This window comes from Perca flavescens, chromosome 3 (assembly GCF_004354835.1).
Source record: "Perca flavescens isolate YP-PL-M2 chromosome 3, PFLA_1.0, whole genome shotgun sequence".
Lineage (NCBI taxonomy): Eukaryota > Metazoa > Chordata > Actinopteri > Perciformes > Percidae > Perca > Perca flavescens.
The window spans coordinates 14239799-14261390 of NC_041333.1; the positions used below are offsets into that span (position 1 = coordinate 14239799).

At 38.7% G+C, this 21592-nt stretch overlaps 1 protein-coding gene across 5 annotated transcripts in view; it reads right to left on the reverse strand.

The window, feature by feature from the left end:
• Positions 1-21592, reverse strand: part of aadac (arylacetamide deacetylase) — a 33233-nt gene that overhangs the window by 9493 nt on the left and 2148 nt on the right. For 3 of the 5 annotated variants that reach the window (XM_028572046.1, XM_028572037.1, XM_028572055.1), the window contains exons 3-4: positions 8543-8648; positions 158-325 (exon numbers count right to left, since the gene is read on the reverse strand). In XM_028572046.1, the coding sequence (XP_028427847.1) occupies positions 158-298 (141 nt within the window). In that variant the 5' untranslated portion in view covers positions 299-325; positions 8543-8648. Of the gene's footprint in view, positions 1-157; positions 326-418; positions 952-8542; positions 8649-21592 lie in introns of those variants that run through there. The other 2 variants (XM_028572062.1, XM_028572028.1) reach the window with 2 other exon arrangements.

Sequence of the window (21592 nt, forward strand, 5' to 3'; positions counted from 1 at the left end):
TCAATCATGTATTAAACTGAAATAAGTACGTGTTCATTCACCCAAAGCGCTAGATAGCCTATTCTAAAAAGGGATTTATTTTTAAAGGAATCATCAGTACCAGCAGACCTAATGTCAAGGTAGCCTACAATAATAAAAAAAAAAAAAATGTCCTTACCAGGTTGCTGAGACTTCTGAAGAAAGAGTTGGTCAGCATGAGTTTCCATCTCTCGTCTATCTCCTCAGGAATTGGCTCATAAATATAATAAGCGGTAAAAGAGCAGAGAGCGACGAATAAAATGATGCTTCCAAACCTCATTTTCCAACGAGCGTCCCCAGCAACTGACTGCAGGGCACAAAAACAAACAGGCTGTTAGCTGTAGCAAGTCACTCCGGTGGGCGAGAAAGCTTACGCTCGGAATTAATTTTGGATCCAGACCAGCTAAATATGACAGCACGTGTTGGGTGTCATTTGATGGTTATCGGCGTGCATGTTCGGAGCTTTTCTTCCCTGCTCGTGCGCACGCAATGCATGTTCGTCTCGCGGAGCCGGAGAATTACTTTTAGTGTCAGTGATATGGAGACAGGAGCGCGCACCCTGTGTAGGACCGTCCCACCTTGGCCCACACTGCAAATTCTTCAGGTGCCTCCTCAGCGTGCACAGCTTACACAGAACGCCCGAGTGAACTTCGTGCCAACGTTCAACGGATTCTCAAAAAAAAAAATAAAAATAAAAATCATAGATTCTGAAACCGCGGTGGCCCTTTGTATGAACCAACGTGTAAACGTAAAATACATTTAAAAAAATAAATATTAGGTTTGTCGTGATTTTCTTAACGGGAAGTCACTCCAGATCCATGCAGTTGATGCACCAAAGTGTCAGCTGTGCGCTCCACGAGACACCCAAGCTTGTGCTAAACCCATACACTGTTAATATTACAGCCAATGGCTAAATCGCGGGTACTTGGGTAGCGTATAAATTCAGTACATCCGGTCACAGTAGCGGTGTGGCACACAACCTTGGGGCCGCAGCGTATAAAAGTGACTGCAGTGCAGCTGAACGGCAATGGAACGCAAGGCAGCTTTAGCTAATTATATTATTGGTGACAGAGGCAGATAAGATGTCGCGTTTCCTGGCAGGACTGACTGCCAGAGCAATATGACTCTCATGAGCTCCCGTTTCTAAAAAGGACCCTCAAGAAATGAACAGAATATTACAGTAGGTTATATAGCACAATATTTTCATGTTGTTTGTCAGTTTTATGCCCACGTCTTCATGCAGAGGTAGGCCACAACATGCATGAAATAAAAGAAATCACATTTGTGTGGGAAACCAGTCCACACAGGTGTGTCTTTGAGTCAGGCCCTTTACATTGGCAGTCTGCCTCTATTCCAGCTGGTTTCTCTGATGCAAGAACAGACCCATCTAGAAGCATGAAGTAGGATACAGGATTAATGTTACATTAAAAGGGTTTGTCGTCAAAATAAATAGAGAAATGCATATGGAGCCAGAGTGTGCAACACTTTTTCTTACTTTCAAGTCTACTTTCAGTGAGCACCTCACGACAGCCCTCGGTGTGTATTACTCTTCTATATATTATACATTAAAGTAAAGCCACATTTGGCATATTAAATATGATAGCCGTCTATGATAAGTCAGCATAGTGTACATTCTTAATGTATTTTTCTAAATAGATGTACATAAATAAATATTGCAAGTAGCTGACTGTTCCATGCAGGGAATTATGCAATAGAAATGCCACACTTTATAAATATCTGCAACAGTATATTCACCTTTCTCACACCTCAATACAATAGTAACCTAACTACATGCAAGCAAATCCAATATCAGCATGATGGGAAAGCAGCAGGCCTGGACACTAGAATACAATAAAACCTATATGAAATATACTGTTTGTATAGTATTTGCCTATCACTAATCTGTGGTAACCTAACAAAAAAAACAACTTTACTGTCAGATCAGATGTTCAACCAGTGCATTATATAACAACCTTATAGACCATTTCCATACTAATTTGCCTCAGTGATCATTGTGAAAGCCTTATTATAGCAGCGCCTTCTCGTCATTGCACTATACTGCAAAAAGCGGATTGTAGCACCAGCAACATACATCCCTCCTTTAATCCTGATCGCCTTATTTTAAATGAAATTAAGGAATTATAGGCCTACCCTTAACATTTGATTGACTAAAGGGAAAAGAGACTCCTTGTGATGAGGCATGGGTTAAGCTCAAGATAAAGTCTCTTTTAGTGCCATTTGACATTCCCTGGTTTGAAAATCAGTTCGATTAATAGGCTGTGCTGGACATTAGTTTGATTTGTCTTCAGACTTCTCAGAAACCTGAACCAAATGCCTCCACGTGACTTTGTGTGAACCTTTGTGTCACGATCCTTTCAAACTTTCTCTCAGTCAAGTTGGAATTGGTAATTGGTTGGTATTTAGGAGCAGGCAAGTGTCTCCTTTCATCAACCATCAAACTATTGAGATGCAATCTGCAGGATCCAGTGTGTGACGTAGGCATGGTGAAAGCCTTTGTGAGACTGATCACTGCTGAACGGTAGCATACTAAATATCTTCTCTGAATACAAAATTCACTTCAGACACTCTGGGGTTCTCCCTGGAATTCCCTCCCTACTTTCTCGCCTCCAAAGATGGGCCTCCACTCAGCTTCTAAGGGAGACCATCTCAGTGGGGTAGTAAATGTTTCATGGAGCCCTGTTCACGCTTTGCCTTTTGTCAGTTAGGGAGAACGGGTGTCAGAGGGTGCGTGGGTGAAGATGTCTTTATCTGGGTAGAGGCATGCTGTGCAGTGCTATGCCACATGGCCGCCCAGCACCCTGTGGTGTGTGGGGGTAGCTCAAGCAGATGTGAAAATTTCTGAAGACTCAAACAAGGAGTTTTAGTACTGTGTAATGTGTGTGACTGCATGTGAATGTGTTTGAATGTGTGTGAATGTGTGTTCATGCGTTAAGTTGTGAGTGCTTGGCCATGTTTCATTCCTTTGTGTGTGCACATTCTTGGGTTGAACACATCTACAGAGGCACATCAAATTCTTATAATTAAGGAACTCAAACCAGACCTCCACAGCCAATAATGAGTATGAGAGCAAACTTGTTACTTTTTAATTTGTAGAGCCCTTGCTGAGGCAAAGTAGACTGGCTGTGTGATGAGAGGCATTTGAAGGCACTCAATTCTCAGTTCAGGCTGTGCATCATCTCTTTTTGGTTGTGTCATATCCTTTCTACATTCGGACATCTTACCGTACACATGAAGACAGGTGAACCTTAGGCCTCTCCAATTAGAACATAACACTAAAATATGCATCAAACTTTAACCAGATCAAGCAGAGTGCCCTGAGAAGGACCATTTATAGGGTTAGGGGTTAAAAGTCAAATACAGTATTTACTGTAGTGTATTTAAAGACCGTTGCTGCTAATCAGTCTCACTTTAGTCTTTACATGCTTATTTGTACATTAGGTGTGCTTAAACTAATATTTATGTACAATACACAAGTTGGTTCAGTGCTATTTGAAGTGGCAACACATTACAATGAGGGGGGTGGGTCCAAACGAAATCCTGCTTAGGGCTCCCAAAAGTCTATTTTCATGGCTGAAAATAGTTAATGAATGTTGTTTGAGATGCTGCTAAAAACTACAGGGCCCAGTTGTATTAGGAAAATGAACCTATAGATTTGTGACCCATTGGTCACAAAGGATGTACATCCTCAGAGGGAATAAATTCACTTGGGGCTAAGTGCCAGTATGTGACAAACATTCTTGGTGTTGGCCTTTTCATGAGATTTGCTAATAATAAGCAACACAAATATAGAATCAGCACTATCCTTTAAATTGCCAACAGATAAAAATCACCACGAATGCCATTTGGCATAACAGATTTATATAAATTATTAATATATAAACAAAATATCTAAAGTAATGGATTCAACGTAAAAGGTAATTATTGCATGCCATAACAAACAATTCTTGAATGTCTAAGCTAACACATTAAATCGCTTAGAGGAAACCTTCACAGACAATGCACAAAAAGGCCTAATAATGTTTTTTTTTCGCATCAGTAGTTGAACAGTTAGAGTGCAGGAAAAAATAAAGATTTGCATTATTAAAGAACTTTTGAACTTGTGGCCCAACTAGAGTAGACACAATCACTTGCAATTTTCACTTCCCTTTGACTTGGAAGTATCCTTCTCTGCTAAACAATCCTTATGTTAATCAAAACATGTCGTCTGGAAGATTAAACACCTGCTTTGTATTTTCATGTAGAATTTTAGTATGCTAATCAGTCGAAATGTTTAACTTTTAATGTTTTCATCATACTTCTTCAGCAGATCTTCCCTACGTGACTAGTAACCAAAGCAGCATTAAGGATCTTGAGGTTTATTATTTCCACACAGTGCGTCATCGTGATCATGGGACTGAGTGTAGGACACAGCAGTGGATAAGCTCTTTATCAGTAGTCGCCTATGTGACACTTTTGTTATAAGGAATGTTGGCCTCTCACCCCATTCCACGTGAATGTCTTATGTAATAATCGTGAATTTCTTATGTAATCACCAGACAAAAAGAAGGCATTTGGACTTGGTAACATTGAAAACACATTTACAGTAATGGTAAAATAAACCTGGTATAGGGCTATATTTGATTATGGCTTATTGAGAAACCGAAAATGATTTGGGATGTTTAATCACAATTAATTTAATTAAACACAGCAGTGCTTTTATGGTAAAGGCTAGCATCAGCATGCTAATGACAGTGGATATGTGAACCAAAGCACATGAACATTTACCCAGTAGTTGCAGAGACATTCAACTCAAAGTCCGTCAGTAGGCTTATTTCAGTCTGGAAGTGGTGGGCCGACCAACATAGTCATCCATAGATCTGAGCTACTAGCGTGGCTGAAATCCACGTTCATTTTGTCTTTTGGTAACGGTGAGAGATTTATACATAATTCTATGTCATCATGTCTTGATCCCCGTAAAGCCTTGTCCACCTGCCTAAAAGGTTATCTTGCAATTGTGCAAAATTCATTAAATGTTTTCCTTTTGGTTGCATTTATTTTATAGTTTTACTAGCACCTCAGCTCTAAAACAGTTTTATATAATTCTGTTTTAACTAATTTAGTTCATCTATGTGGAGACCGTTTAAAATACTATGTATACTACTTGGTAGATTAGTGCATTATGTAACTGGGATTGTAATTGGGAGAAACTATTACCACACCTACACACTAATTTTATAAATATAAAGACTATTGCATGTCACAATATTCTTTGTGTGTGTTTTTTATACAAAATAGATTCAAGAGAATTAAATCTTATAAAATCCAACACAGTACACCATTTTATAGGAACAGTAGGGCGTACTAAAAAAACTATATGCTCGGTTTCTGAAACACCATTTGTTACCTAATAGGAAAATACAAATACCAACTGTTGGAGCATTGCTACCAACGTTTAAGTATAAAGTATGTTCCCTTCAAGTACATGTCGATTCAATCAGTCCATCTATAGTTGTTGAGCTTTTCTTTCCAGCAGATGGTGGTATGACCTAGATCAACTGCTACAAGACTTCCATGAGTCTACTTTACAACATATTGCAGTTGTCAGGCCATAAGCCGGATTCTCCAAAATGTTAGGACCTGACAACAATAACCATGCTTAAGATGAATGATAATTCATTTTTTTTTTATTCTCCACAGGGGGAATATAAGCCTAAAATGATGAAAAATGTCTCAACACAGAGAAACATGACGCATGCAAACCACCAAATGAGTGACGATATATATGCAGACTCATTTGTAATGCTTTTATCTGCGTCTTCGTACTACTCAACGGGTCAGAAGAGGAATAACTAGTTGGCACTTAAGCCATGCACACTGAATGGGGCATGTTCACTGTTTTTGCCTATAGAGTGCATTATTTAACATTTTTAACCCACCATTTTTGCATGAAATCTGTCCAAAAACTGCATACAGTATCTAGCCTCAAGGCTGCACATTGGTTTAAAATAACTCAATAGATTTAAAACCGTTGCTTTCCTCCCTTCGCTGCTAGAGAGCCCCCAATAGAGATGCATGCTGGGCAAACAAGGCCACCCAGTGGCCGGACCAGTCATATCATATAATCTCTCTATACCCGATTACTGTGTCTCCAGTATCTAATTCCCAGAATTATATAATCGACATAAAATGTTAGGCTCAATGAGACTCACAAACTTATACCCCAACAGGGAAAAATAATGTAGCCACTGTAATATCCATCATGGCAATTTTCAGCAGAGTCAGACAGCATGAGGGTGAGTTTGGATAGTTTTCTATTTGATACACACACCAAGTCATCCAGACGTCCTGGTCTGTAGTTTCCCTCTGTAACAAGGAGCTTAACAAAGGTCCCTAAGGTTGCAGGATGTTTTGCTTTGCTGACACCTAGAGGTGAAAGGTCAAAAGGTGTGTAAAATACTGTGGCCTATGCGACACACATCCGCACACCAACAAAATATACTTTGAGCAGTACAACTGTGTGTGACACACACGGCTCATGTGCTCAGCTTTACTGAAGCATTAAACAATCTGAAGATCTCCCATATAACTGTTGCTAATCTCCATTTTTAATTGATTGAATCATGTTTTTATATTGTGCACTTGTGTTGGTTTATTCATTTTTCGAATGGTCTTCATCTCTTTTTGCAATTTAACTCTTGTTTTTAACTCCCAGGTGTTCAATGTATAACATGCATTGCATTGTTGTCCCAGAGATGACCAAATTTAGATAACATGTTAGTAATCTTCTTTGACAGATTTAAAATGAAAAATCCCACACATTTGAAAAAAAATACAGAAGCTAAAAAGTACAACATGAATTGGTTCCAAATGAATCCTGAAAAAACACATGAAGCATGGCGTGAGCGATGAGGAGATGTGCAGGAAAGATGCAGTGACACACAGACTGGTCACCGGTAATGACTATACCGTACCATGTAGCATATACATTTCCCTCTTGACACTTCTGATTCACCTTTAAATGTTTAGTTTAAAAATCGTGCTTCCTACTCAGTAGGTGGACGCAGTCGGGTTCTCTGTCTGAGATGAGCAGATGGAAAAACCAGAGTCATGATACTGGAGCTGAGACTAATGGAATCAGACACACCTACATGTGTAAAACAACGGTATTGATGGCGCAGTCACTCCTAAGCTTATTAATTTTGCTCCCATTGTCAGGTCATTTATTTTCTTTCAATAAAACATTTTACAAAATTGACCATAATATAAGCAGAGTGCCGTTTACAGTATATACACTATACAAAAACAAGCCTAGTGTAATTGTATATGTAATGGGTGTGAGGTCATGGCCCTGGTGAGGGCGGAGGTTATTTAGGGACACCGGTAATTTGCACTCTGTCTATCAACCCGCAAAGTCAGGAAGTGCAACGGGGTGTACATGTGCGACGGCCAAACATTTTGCCTTGTGGTAGGTGCCGTTTTCATTTAAACCTCTACAGCATAAGAAGTGTAAGAAAAGTTGTTTAATTAGGAAATGCATTTGTTTTCATAGAGTGCAGAAGACTGCAGTGACAGAATACAGGTTGCCGTAAGCTATAGGTGCGCTGTAAAACAAATCCAGTCAGCTGTTCAGATGAGCTCAAACTTGGAGCGGAGATAGTGATTGTAAGTTATGAACCGTGAAATCTATTAAATATAGTAGAATATAACTGAGATGTTCAGTGTGTTTTTGTTTTTCCTTTCCAGTACCGGTCATAACGACATTAAAACATACTGCTGGTCTGAATGAAACGTAAATGACTTAAAGGTACGGCAGACTGTCCGACGATTTTAGGAATTTATATTGTGTCTTAAAATATGCTGAAAAATGGACTAAGTCTTGATTTGTTATAGGTCTGTTTTCAAATGCAATATTGTCGGTCATTGTTTTTTCCCCCACCCTTTATAGTAACGGGCATTTATTAGTACAATTTGTTTTCTTTCTTAGTTGGGTTTGTTCGTTTTATTTTTTAATTATATTATTATTATTATTATTATTATTATTATTATTATTATTATTATTATTATTATTATTATTATTATTATTATTATTATTATTATTATTATTATGTAAAGTGCAATATCACTGACCGGCGCTGTGCAATTCTAAAGCTGGTTATAGGCTCAGATATAGCTTTGGAGGCCCCTTATTGCCTATTAGTGTGGTTTGAGGTGTTGTTTTCTATTATTCCTTGCATGGAATTAATGTTTTAAAGTGTGTAGTGCTAATTTGTTCTTTTGCTCTTTTATTGTGTATATTGGGCCCTGAAGCATATCAATAGCCTCTATTATTCCTGTGCATTATTTGCTATACAAGTCATTGTGTCGATGCCATTGCACTTTCCCCGTTAAAGTCGTTACTGTGTACTTTTATGCTGGCCTTATTGGCCTTTTCCTATTAGTGTTTTTTATCTATGCCAACTTTGTGAATAAACTCAATTCATATTTTGTAATTGGCCTCTCATCCTGGTTTGTTCTGGACACTTACCTGTTTCAATCACTACATATAGGTCCAGGTTTTCCAGCCAGAATAGTACACCTAGCACCGCCCCAGACTCTCCAACGGCTTGTTGAGTTGGCTAGCTCATATAAGCCTTAAAAGAAGAGGTCACAGATCAGTGAGTGGAAAACTTGACATATTCAACCCCATAACACGCTTTCCATCCTTTCCAACAACGAATCACATCGAGACAAAATGAAGAATCTTTAGTTCACTGTTTGCTATATGGTAGCTCTCCATTTCATGAATGATAGATAATTTCTTAAATTCTTGTGAATCCAATAGGATTTGCACTTTTTCTCCTACTTCAAAACTCAGGTCATGTTTATATGCCAAGAACTTCGAAATTTGCATTAATTTAATCCCAGTTAGATTACTGCAACGCACTCTTCTCATGCCTCACACAACCAAATCTCAATAAACCTCATCTGATTCAAAACACACAGCCAGACTCATAACGGGTCCAAGAGGAGGAACTACATCACAACGGTATTAAAAAAAAAAACAACAACACTTCATTGGCTCCCAGTCCACCTTTGAGTGGATTTTGGGGGTTAGCTCTAGAATATATAGCTTGACCTCCCTCCTGACTCCCTATGAGCCTGAATGCAACCTGGGATCCTCTGGGAGGTTATTTCTGGCCATTTTTTATTGTCTTTTGTTATATAATATTGTATTAACGGTTTACTTATTGGGTTTTTCATTTTATGTATAGAACTTTCTAACTTGATTTGAAAAGCACTTCATAAATAAAAGTATTATTATTAACAGTATTTATATTGTGTGGTTGCTTGTAATCTTTCATCTCCACAGCAGTGGATCCCTTAAGTTTAAGGATCGCCAATATTTCAAGCCAAAACATAATGCAACCTCCATGCAGGTTTAACAGATACCACCGAGACTGCTCTGACGAGACTACTGGTTCCTGGCTGCTCTCAAACTTGAGTGTTGTTTTTCTTTTCTTGTTTCGGTTATTTTTCACTTTAATCTACTACGCAAGTCTTGAGGTAGGTCAAAAGCTGTATAATATTGTCAGTTTCCATAATCTAAATTGCCCCCAAACTAATAAGTCAAAGTGGAGGTCTTTCTGTCTTTTGTAGCACACAGTATTCACACAGTTGAACAATGTGAAGAGACAGATACTGTTTTTGTCCAGTAAGAAATAAGGTCATAGAGGATAACCGGCTGATTCATCTCTTGCTGCTTTAGACTTCTGTGCCTTTTAAATTCAGGAGGTTTCTGGACGGGTGATAGTAAGACTTGTAAAGCACTCAGATGTGTTCCTGTGACAGAAAACTTGGCCAGCACTGAGGACACCGAGAAACTGGAAGAGTTTCTGGCTCTGACTGAGATCAGTGAGCCACATGTTAGATTTTGACGGTCCTTTGACTGTGGAAGGATGATTTAATTACTTGGTCCCTAATACACAGACAATATTTTAGCAGTAAAAGTTGAGAATTTTCCAAAGAATCAGCACTAAATCAACATTACAGTTTAATTTTGTAGTAGCAATGAATTGTATACAAAAAAAAAAAAAAAAAAAAAAAGCTATAATCATGCTTGTGGGAACTTTGGTCAGTCATTTATACCTCCCAATATTGTGAGATACACTGTAAATGTCCTTGAAATCTTTTTTGCCTTTTCCATTGTAGTTTAAATGATTTAGTTTCTTTTTACAGCCATATAGAACTGGTATTTCAGCAAATGGGAGGTCTAATGAGTTCATTCAAGAGGCCAGCCACTGAAAAGACCTTATAAAATGTTAAATAAAATAACAAATATTTCCGCTGCTTGATAGAAATACTTGCCCAATGTTTCGATTACAATTTCCGGTTAGCTTATGTATTCATTGTTATGGTGTTTTGTCATGCAATCATGGAATTGCTGATATAAGGGTTTTCTCAAGGTACTCAAATCTAAATTGTGACACTGGAGGAAGGACATGTACAGTACATCACAACTTGTTGATGTTTAATGACATGCTTTGCAAGCATGCGGTTACGTAAACTACATCAATGTCTTGTACGTTTACTGCCTGCATCCATCCATCCATCCATCCCACATTTTATTAAGCCCGGCCATCAAATCTTCAAAATACCACTCATCAAAATACCGTGTTACTTTTTACCTAATTTCACCTTTCAATGGATTTGATTTTATTCCTGGAATCCATTCTGTGTTTAGTGCAATGAGAGAGATCAGTCGCATAACTTCTGTCAGTAAAGCCTACAATTTATGCTGGTCAGGAAGTGCACATCTTTGTGGTTCTTTCATTAGCAATAAAATTACAGCAATATAATTGTTCCCAAATATTTTTTCCAACTTAATATGCATCCTGTTGCATTCTTGGGATGATCAACTTGTAATGAGGCTCTTAAATTATCCATGTTTGTAAAATTCTCACACAATCATGGTCTTATATTTTATGCAACTGAGAAAGTGAGAGCTGTTCTTCATTAATGGCATTCTCCATGTGTGTTCAATGTGGTGATTTTATGCATGTGCAGATGAAAGAATGATGATAAACCGAGAGCTGGACATACAGGATTACCAGCAGGACCTTGATATCCTCTAATGGCTCTGATGGAATGCACAGTTTTTATTGGGGCCATTAGGGCCCAAAGGACCACTAGGCACAGAAATAAAATGGCATAAAAAAGGTAGCAGGACTCTCATTTTCACGGTCCAGGGTCACCCAGATCAGAAACATACGTTGTCATGTTTTCTTTGTGTTCAGTCAACGAGGCCTATGGCTGTAACCTCTGGGAGTTACAGCAGCTAAACATGACAGGAAGCTCAGAGCACAGCGGTGGGCCCAGTGCTTCTGTATGTCAGAATCACTCAGCCCTAACAAAAAGAGGTAGGTGATGTGCACCGCTGAGTCCCGCTACACTAGCCAGCTCACAAGCTTGTGACATCCTCAGTCCCTCCGTCCTGTGTATTACTTGCTCTACTTTCCAAATACATGACCTTTTTAAGAGCACCCTGGCTGCAGAAAGTTAGAAAAGTATCAGAATGAAGATAGTTGCACTGAAAGTATTTTCATCTAAACAAGTGACAGAAATTACTACTGTGTATTAAACCTATGTTTTTGAATGCAGGGGAACATTGGGGCAATTTACTGAATATTCTGTCTTGCTTCGAGATAATACTAGCAGAGCGGTTGAGACCAATCAACAGTTACCATGGTAACGCGATTATTGCAATCAGAGGGATAAACAAGGCAGTTAACACATGAGTTTACAACTCTCTGGAATGACATTACGTTTTCCTGGCATGTTTATACATACCAAGAATGAAGTCAGATTCACATGCACGGACACGCTTGTGCATACAACTGCACATTAACCCACGGCCTCATACACACGCCACACAGACACAAATATAGCATGCCTGTTTCAGAAGTCTCACACTACAACATCAAAATGATAAGCTGACCGACATTTTCACCAAGGGCTAAAACAATGATAAGAAAGATCCGTTTTGTTCTCCCTGCACTGCAGTAAAAACGACTGTTGATCAGAAACTGACTCACAAGTTCCAGGCAGCAGTAAAGGAGGGATGCATGAAAAAAAAGAAAAGTGGGGGAAAAGAACAAATAGTTACTACGTGAGAGACCTTGAACTCCTTCATTTTGTGCCACTGTTTTGCTGAATGTGTCCCGTAAAGAGAGTAGGTTGACCATGTTAAGCTGGAGCATTATTTATGAGCTAGATCTAAAGACGATGTGCACAGATCAGCATGAATGCACCAAAAACACAGACAGAGCAGTGTGTTCATTACAGCTGAATGCTCAAGTGACTGCATATGTTAAACCATATTGTAAGCATAAATTATAAACTCCCATGTTTATCAAGACTTACAGGCTATTTCCACATACAGGACACACCACAAAGATTCATCTGAGAAAAGATGTATTGTTTCCTCATTACACAGGAAAAATAAATAAATAACAAATCACACACACTCCCATCACTAATAATGTGCAACAGATCTTTAATCTTCTCGTCATTGACAGGTTCATGGGTTATTTAAGGAGTCAAAAAAACGTGCCTCAATTATTTGGCTTCGCAAATACTTAACCTCTCTCTCCACTGGTTTTCTTTTACTCTCTGAAAGTCTGAAACCATCTGGTTTTGTTTTATCTTAAAACTTGAAGACTAAAATACTCACTGGCCCTCAAACATCAAAGTCATTACAATGAGAATGTCCTGCTAATCTCAGAACTGGAAAACAAAGATCCAGCATAAATTTATCGAGCAGCCTGCACAGAATCTCATGAGCATCCTCTGTGGAGCCAAAACTCTTTTCACCATCTCTGTGATTTACATGCTCACTGACACAGATGACAGTCAGTGACATGTTTGTAAATCATCAATGACTAGGTCAATGCCAAATAGCCATGTGGATTTTGAGGGCTCCAATAACATTTCTGAGTAAAAATATCAACAAATTCCAAACTCCAACTATGGCTCAGTAGAAAGTCCTGAGTTCGACATAAGCTGTAACCATAAACTGCATGACATATTGCAGTGCAATGCACGTTATGCTGCTATACCTGTAATCGCGTATCAATAAACACATAATACTACTGTGCATATCTCAATTTGATGTAGTAGTGGAACTTACTCAAGCAAAAACAAGTAAGGCATTAAATAGACCCACTCACACACACTAGCAAAAGTCCTTGTCCACAAAAATCATCACACAGGCATCTGAAGCCAACAGAGCAAAGGTTTAAGCTCTCTCACAAAAGGTCTGCGTCCTACAGATATAGGTCCGCGAGGCAGACTGTCCAGGGGCCTGTTTCACAAAACCAAGATAAGGGATTAAGCCGGGATTTCCTGGTTATCCTGGATGAATTTAGCCTTGACTCGGTTTCACGAAAGCAGAGGCACATAAATCACCATGAAGATTTATTCTGTGCAGCTAGCCTGATCCTGACCAGGCTAACAGCCAGGATTTATTTAATCCTGGAACCTTTTCTGTTCACTCAGCAGTGGTTTTACCCTTTTGTTATCAGCCTGGATTAAAATACAACAGGTGCATATTGCTGTTCATTTAAGTACTGTTATTATTTAAAGTTGTGACCATTATTTTTTTTATAATTATAAATTTGTCATTGTTACTGTTATATTGCTGTATGAAGACTGCTGTTCATATTGTTGTAAGAAGTTTGATGAATATATTACGGCAGTTGTTGAGATAATTAGAAAAGGCTGATAAAATTTCAAATGAGTTTTAAATGAAGACTGTTACTAAGGGCAATACATACAATGCTGTACATTTCTATAGTTCCCCAATGCACCTTAAATTATTTTAGTTTATAATTTCTTTTTTTTTTCTTTAACAATAAGGATCATGTTTGTTCTGCTTCCATGTGCATTGTATTTGGCATTCTTAGCACACAATTTGTGTTGTCCAGTAAACTGGGACTATAATTTGGGAGGATTGTACAATTTTAAGAACATATCCTAACTGTACAATCCTCCCAAATGATAGTCTTAGTTCACTGGATCAGTAACTATCTAGTGATGTAGGCTACTGTACGTTCATGTAACAACAGGGAGAGGACACCTTAATGGTTTTTGACCTTATATTTTTCCTGGGGGGAAATAACTGATGAATATACTCCGTTCCATTCGTGTTTATAGTGTGCATGGAATTTATCACTTTATTATCTTTATAGTTTTTAGATTTTACAGTCCAATTTCTTCAGTGTCTTTATTTTCTATGTCCATATATACCAGGAAGCAAGGCATATAATATGTAGAGAAGGAAACTCGTCCTCTAGAAAAAATAAAACCCGAGAAAAAGCGTGACAGATAATAGCGGACAGACTAAATGATAGTCTAAAAATATACATTTATGAACTACTGCTCTTAAATGAAACCATTCAATGTGTCACTTGTCATTTGCAAAAACGAACACCTGTACACTTTGCATTAAAAGAGAGTAGTGGAAGTTAATATGACTTAGGAAATTAATATTTTAGCCAGTGAAAGAGAGGGAGGAACAGAGTGAAAGAGATATTTACGCTTCATATTCTAGCGTTCTAGAAAATGGATCTTCATGGTAAATTTCCTGAGTAACATTATCTTCTGCTTACTTTTAAGGCAAAGTGTACAATTGTTAATTTGTGCAAATGATTAGTAGCCTAATCATTGAATGGTAGGATTATGACGGTTTCCATTCAGAGCAGTGGTCAGTTAATGTATAGGTTTAGGCTGCTTACGCATTCAGTCGGTCCGTGATCGTCTGCTAAGCTTTCTCTCGCTGTTTCAGTACAGCGGCCGTGTTATTTTCTTTTTATTCAAATAATGTGTTTCACGTCATCATACTTCCACAAGAAGCTGCTGCTCACTCTGTATAAAGTAGCCTATGTACAATGCGTATTCTCCATTTTGGCATCAGTAAATCTGTGCTCGACCTCGCGGTCTTTTGAGGAAATCCGTGGATGCGCATCTATCTGAATTAGTTCAGCCTAGTTCAACCTAGTCTCTCCTCCTCAGCCTGGCTTGGCCTTCGTGAAACGCACCAAGCCAGGATGCACAGATTAGACTAGGTCAAGCCACGCTTTATCAGTTATCCTGGATTTATATATTCTGCTTTTGTGAAACAGGCCCCAGGACTTAGAGATGCTCTAAAATAACCAGACAGTTGTTACTTTGATTCCCACCTAACCAGCTCACCGGCAACTGGGGATGCAAGTAGTGCTAGGCAAATTTGTACAGTATAGAGATATTGCACTTACATATCAAAGCATTTTTATACCCAACTTAAGTTCACTTTCTCTGTTTGGAAGTATTTCAACTACTGTACTGTGAATATTTACACAGAACACAGTCGTTTGCTGTGAAATAAATTGTTAATAATTATCTAATACAAGGATGCAATCAAAGTTGGGATATGTAATGGAAAATAAATCTGATCAAGAAATATGGGGCATAGGTTTTCAAAATGAGTAATGGGTAATAATGAGTATCCTTTCTTCATAACACACCCAATGCTACTGTTGTGGTACCTTTACCACTGAACTTAAATGGCTCCAGAAACCAAATTCCAGCAACCTTGTTTAATGTGGCAGAACTGAACATATTATCCTAAATCTTGGCACATAGCAGCATAAACTGCATTAATAGTGTTATTGTAATATGAAAATAAGTTTTACCAAATCAAAATAAGGCAAGATAAGGCAAAAATAAAAAATAAATAAAAAAGTATACATTTATTTGACCAAGCCGGATATATTCTGAGTTGTGTAGCCTCCCTGTCTCACAGTAGTCGCAATGCCATGTCATGACCCTAAAAGGCCAATTCAGACTCCAGACAGACTGTTAACATGTATGACCAGGGCATGAAATTAACACCCGCCAAATGTGGGTAACACCAAAGCCGGTCTACCGAAAGCCGTTCCACTCCCTATTCATCCCCATTTTACCGAATTTGGTTGCAGTTCCACTAGAGTTCCACTGGGGGTGATCGCGGTCCAGTGCAAAATGAATGGGACCTCTTTCGCCTGATTGTCGTTGAGAAACCTCAGATTTGAGTGTAGTTTTGGCAAAATCAACATGGATTATAGGTCGAAAGTTGAATGAACGACTACTTATGTCCTTTTGATTTCTTACAGGGTGAGTCGTTGTTTCCCATAACACGCTAGCATTCTGCTAATGAATGCTGACTGGTCAGTGAAGGACCGATTACGATCGGAGATCCCACTTGACGGCATCTGAAGCAAGCAGTGTGTATGTTCTTAGCCTCCCCTTTCGAATGAAACATTCAAATTACTAGACAAAAAAAAATAATTATATCCTGAGAAAAGTGGATTTTGAGGGGTATAGCTCCATAGAGCCCCATTCATTCTGCACTGGCCTGTGAGCGCCCCCTATATGGATTTCTGGTGGAACTGCAACCAGTTCAGAAGCCGGAAGTAACGAGGGAGGGAAATTCTTCCTATATTAGAAATTCTTTAGTAACACTGTCAATTTACCTGCCACTTTGGCAGGTAGCCAATGAGAATTGAGTGATTCAGATGCATAACTATCGGTAAGCAGGGTACACAGTTGCTCATGGGCCTGGTCCAATCAGGGACCCGCATCCCTGGAAGCCATTGATTGACAGCCGGGGCTTCCTATCGCGCAGCCACTGACCAAACGGGAGGGAGAACGGTTCAAATGAATTTCCTTGTTTAGGTTATGAAGACAAGACGTGTGTGTGAGTGGAACATCTCACATTGACCAACAAAACGTACAGAGAAAGACCGTGCAACACTTTTCAGACCGTCTTGCCAACCTATAGACATTGACATCAATGTACGCTGTAACGATTTTTCACTCCTAAGTCTCTGAAAGTTGTTGCGGTTTCATCTTGTCAGCTGTCTGCAGCGGGCGGGCCTGTTGCTCCGTTTCCCCCGCAACTGACGCACGCACACAAACAAACACAATCGCACACGGTGGATGCAGGAAAAAAAACGCAGAGGAGACCTACAGGATGACCTAAATTGAGGACAGCTACTTTATTAGTAAGTGCAATGATAAGTTAAAGTCCAATATGAAACCGTAGGAATGAGAGTCCAAGCCCAGGTTAGGAAATTAACAATGTAAATATCAACAAGCCACTGACATATGTTCATATTTGATTCATTCAATAAATTATTATTTTGTGTCTTAAATCCACCAGCCGTTTTCATATTATACCAACATCATCATCTTGAGCCTTTTTGGTAAGGTTCCTAGAAAATCTCAGCCCAGAGTAATTAATAATACTAATTATTATTCTCCCCAAAAAAAAGTTTCCTTTTTATTTATTAAGAACTATAAAAAAAAAAAAAAAAAGTTAAAACTTTTTTGCAACAACTCATGTGTTATGGTCCACATTCACCAGTGTTCTTTTGTTGTTGTGGTGCGTGTAGGCTACTCCTGATTTTGCCAGTCCTCTCATCGCTTATATGCAGTGGCATAACAAACCAACACTAGAACCCTATGCAGTATTATCAATGCTGGCCCCCCTACTACAGCACGTGATGACAGCGCAATGTCCATGAGTAGGCTGATGAATACGACAGGATAGGATCATAGAGACACAGCAAGTCCTGTTTTTCACCTTTTATGGAGGCAAAACAAGAAAAAAAATGGCTGGTAAAAAGTCAATTTGGCAGGTGGATTTAAAAATCCACCTGCCAAAGTGACTGGTGGTCAAAAAAGTTAACTTCATGCCCTGCACTGACTACTCCACCAAAACAGATATTAGCTACATTCCCATCCACTTCACGTCACATGCTGTTTTGCGGCCAAATTGATATAGCGAATTGATTTGAGACATTTTCCATTAATTTTTGCACTGAATCGCACATTTGCGAGCAAAGTTTTGCTAGACAAAATGGATCGTGCATCTACCAACCAACATGGCATCATGACTTTGCGTAAACATACACTCCACTTTCCTAAAGCCAAATGGCGTGTTATCTGTACGCATTTTGAGCTATCCACGTGTAGGTCTACGCTGTATACAGCAGATGTAAACATACCCACCACGTGGCGTTGCCACGTTGAGTGTTATTGCGAGAACGTGACGTACTATCGCAAGAACAACGTCACACGCGTGTAAAAAATAAAACAAAGGTTGGGTTTAGGAAAAGAACACAGAAAGGTTTTAGTAACACAAAAAAGCGACAAAAACAAGTTTAGGAAAACAATAAACTGCTCGGTTTAGAAAAGAAACATTGGGGAAGGCTTAAAAAAAAAAAGAAAAAAAAGCTGAAAATCGCCAGCTCTCCTGGGTGAAACTCCTGTGTTTTACCCATCCACCATCCCAGCCAACCCCCTTCTGTGGACCTACGTCCCTTTATACTACTCACTACAGCGAAAATTCACTCATAATGTAGGTCAATGGCGGGCAAATTGCATTAATAAACATGCTAAAAAGCAATTTTGCATCTTGATAACATGCCAAAATGGCATACGAATTGGACATACCAAGCTATAATAAGAAAACAACGACGCTATCAACACATTGCTATGATGATGCAGATGCGGCCTGTGGTGTGGGAACGACAGCGCTCCAAACTGTTCTGGGAGATCGTGGTTCAGAGACACTTCACGGAAACCCTTTGGTTGAAGCATTTTCGCCATTTCCTTTACGAGTTCTTGATAAATTATGGAATTTTAGATTTTTGCCATCTAAAATGTTAGATTTTGCTTGTAAATTAAATTCAAAAAGTCTCTTGTCTCCTCGTTTGTCCGCTTACATCCATCTTTGTTGATACCTGCCATGTGTGCAAACAGAGTGGAAATGAACTAAAACTTCTTCATTTTGTTGGGTGTTGCAACCATAAAATAACCTAAAACTTAATCGCAATTTATTATTTATTCGGCAAATAACGTTTCCATCAGCGTTTTTCGCATGAGCCGTATATCGATCAAGATAAACTCCGATGAGACCGAACGCATTTCCTTTGAGTCGATATTCATGAACTTTACGGTTTCCATAAGGCATTTTTCATTCAATATCACTTAATTTGGATAAAAACGTGTGAATGAAACCTAGCTAGTGACATCCATCAAAAACAGTTGACCTTGCTAATTTATGTAGCAAATTGGTCCTACTGCATTATAGGTAGGGTTGGGAACCAAAACCCAGTTCCAAATTGGAATAGTTTTTCTGGACTGGATGATGCTGCACATAGCAATACATTGTTTTGTTTAAGCAGAATGGGCAAGATGAATAAGACTTGCGAGCACGATCGATAGATCGATAGATATTTATGTTGAATGATAGACTTTTTACAGTTTATATACTGTAGACTTTAAATCACAAGATCCACAGAAGCTCATAAAATGAAACTTTAACCACGTGCTAGCTTACATATAGGGAAATTAGTTTCTACTATGGATAAATGCCTACAGTATGTGTCTAATCAGAAATAATAATAATAGTACTACACGTGAAGGAAAGAAATGGAACATTAAATGTGCTGAATTATAAAGAGAGAATTCCACACATGAGGAAAAACATGTCAAGGATGTTGAAAGAGAGTCTCATGTAAGATGATATTTTTTCCAAACCATACTATTCCTGTCATTCACCTCCCACGGAGGTGGGCCCCCAGTCATAACCCAACAGTGAGTGTGAGGAGCTGAGGCCAATGCTGTATGTGTCTACAGATTCCTCAGAGCCTACCAGCTAGCTGTGACTTTTAACAGCCGGCCCATTCCTCCACACGCCCTTTAGCCCACACTGAGAGTAGAGAGAAGAAAGTGATATCAGTTTATCATTTCCTACTGTCAGCCAGTCAGCGAGGGGATGAACTGTGTATGCAAACATAATTTAAATCAAACAACATGCTGCAGAATCAAAAAGTTCTTTAAAAACCACAAGGAATCCCAATTTCACCTCCAGAAGCTTTTAGCCTAAGTATTACAGCTTGGAGAATAATACAGCTGCCCTTGTAGTACTCCATCATCTGGAGTAAATTAAAGACAATGTGAAACCGTTTCCTTGGCAAGAAAAAAGATGGACCACATTCAACTTTGTGATCAGCAGAATCACAAACAAACAAATCATTTTTACTGGGCACACACACACACACACACGCACGCTATCCTCATCCCATCATCCCTTCTCCTCGACCCTGTTGTCACTGTCGATTTGCCATCTCTAAGAAGAGGTTCAACTCTTCAGTTATGACGACTTGGATCAAGACATAATTAATTCTACTATGTGCCTTACTAGAAAAAAAAATAAAAAAATAAAATAAAATAATTCTACTCCATTTAGCAGAACAAATCCACTTAGATGGGATTTAGAAATAGGCATGAAATCCTACATAATTATACAAGATTATGTTGGGGAGAGGAGAATAGAGTATTAAAAAAATAAAAAAAATAAAAAAACCACCAACTGTTATGGAAGTTGGTAAGTGAATCAAATGGCTGTCAACAAGCCTCTAATAATATAGGATTACAGTAATAGTCCTCTGGTAAATCAATGGTAACACCTTTACGAGAATAACAGCTAGAGCAAACCAATTATACTTCTTGGTTGCTGGGTGAGAAGCATGACACTCTATAGAAGCAAGACATCTGATTTAGGCTTCAGTGAGGAAGAGAAGATAAGAGGTGTTGCTGTTGTCCATGTCCACAAGTGTTTGTGTGTTGTCCAGATGTTCAAGTAAACAAGCCTGTGACCTGAAGTAACTTATGGGATCCCCATAAACCCTCATTCCATGCAAATTATTAGTCCACCAACACATTTAAAATGAAGTTCAGATCCTTTTGCTTGTTCCTCTGTGGTTTGAATAAGACTGAAAGGTTATACTGTAGTCATTAACAGTCTTCTGTGTTACTAAAGATAGTGCACATTCCAAAATTCTCCCCTCTGCAAATGTGCCTGTGTGCGTGCACGCGTGTGTGTGTGTGTGTTGAGGGTAAATGGCATGGATGAAAGATGTGGTGAACGAGCAGCTTCGTGAGAGGAAGAAATGTTGATGACAGCCACAGTGAATCGGCCACAAATAAACAACATGCTGATTTTAAGACGAAGATCTAAAAATGTAGGCATTTGGGGGGTGTTACGCTATATCAAAAGAGTACCAATACCCTTGTACACCTACTGCAAATTCACCATTATTTCTACTTTGATGTAAGAGTCAGTCATCTAACATATCCACTAACAGAATGTGGAGGGAAAGTCTTTGCCTCCAAATATGCTGATTTGTGAGCACAGAGGGACTCCTGGAATTCAACAAAGTAGTCAAAAGAATTGGATTTTGGAATAAGAGGAAAAAAAAAAAAAAAAAAAAAAAAAAAAAAGAGAAACTGACCCCTACATGCCGGGAATAATTCTTTTTATTAAAAATAAGCAGACCACAAAAAAAAATCTGGAGAGAAAGAATAAAATAAAATGCTTATTGGGCTAATCTCTAAGACGTTTGTCCTTCCCCATGGTGCTTTCATCTGACAAAGAGTTTAACAAAGAGTTTGTGATGCAGACAAGATTGGGCCACTTACCATGTCCAAATTTAAAAATCGTACTACTTAT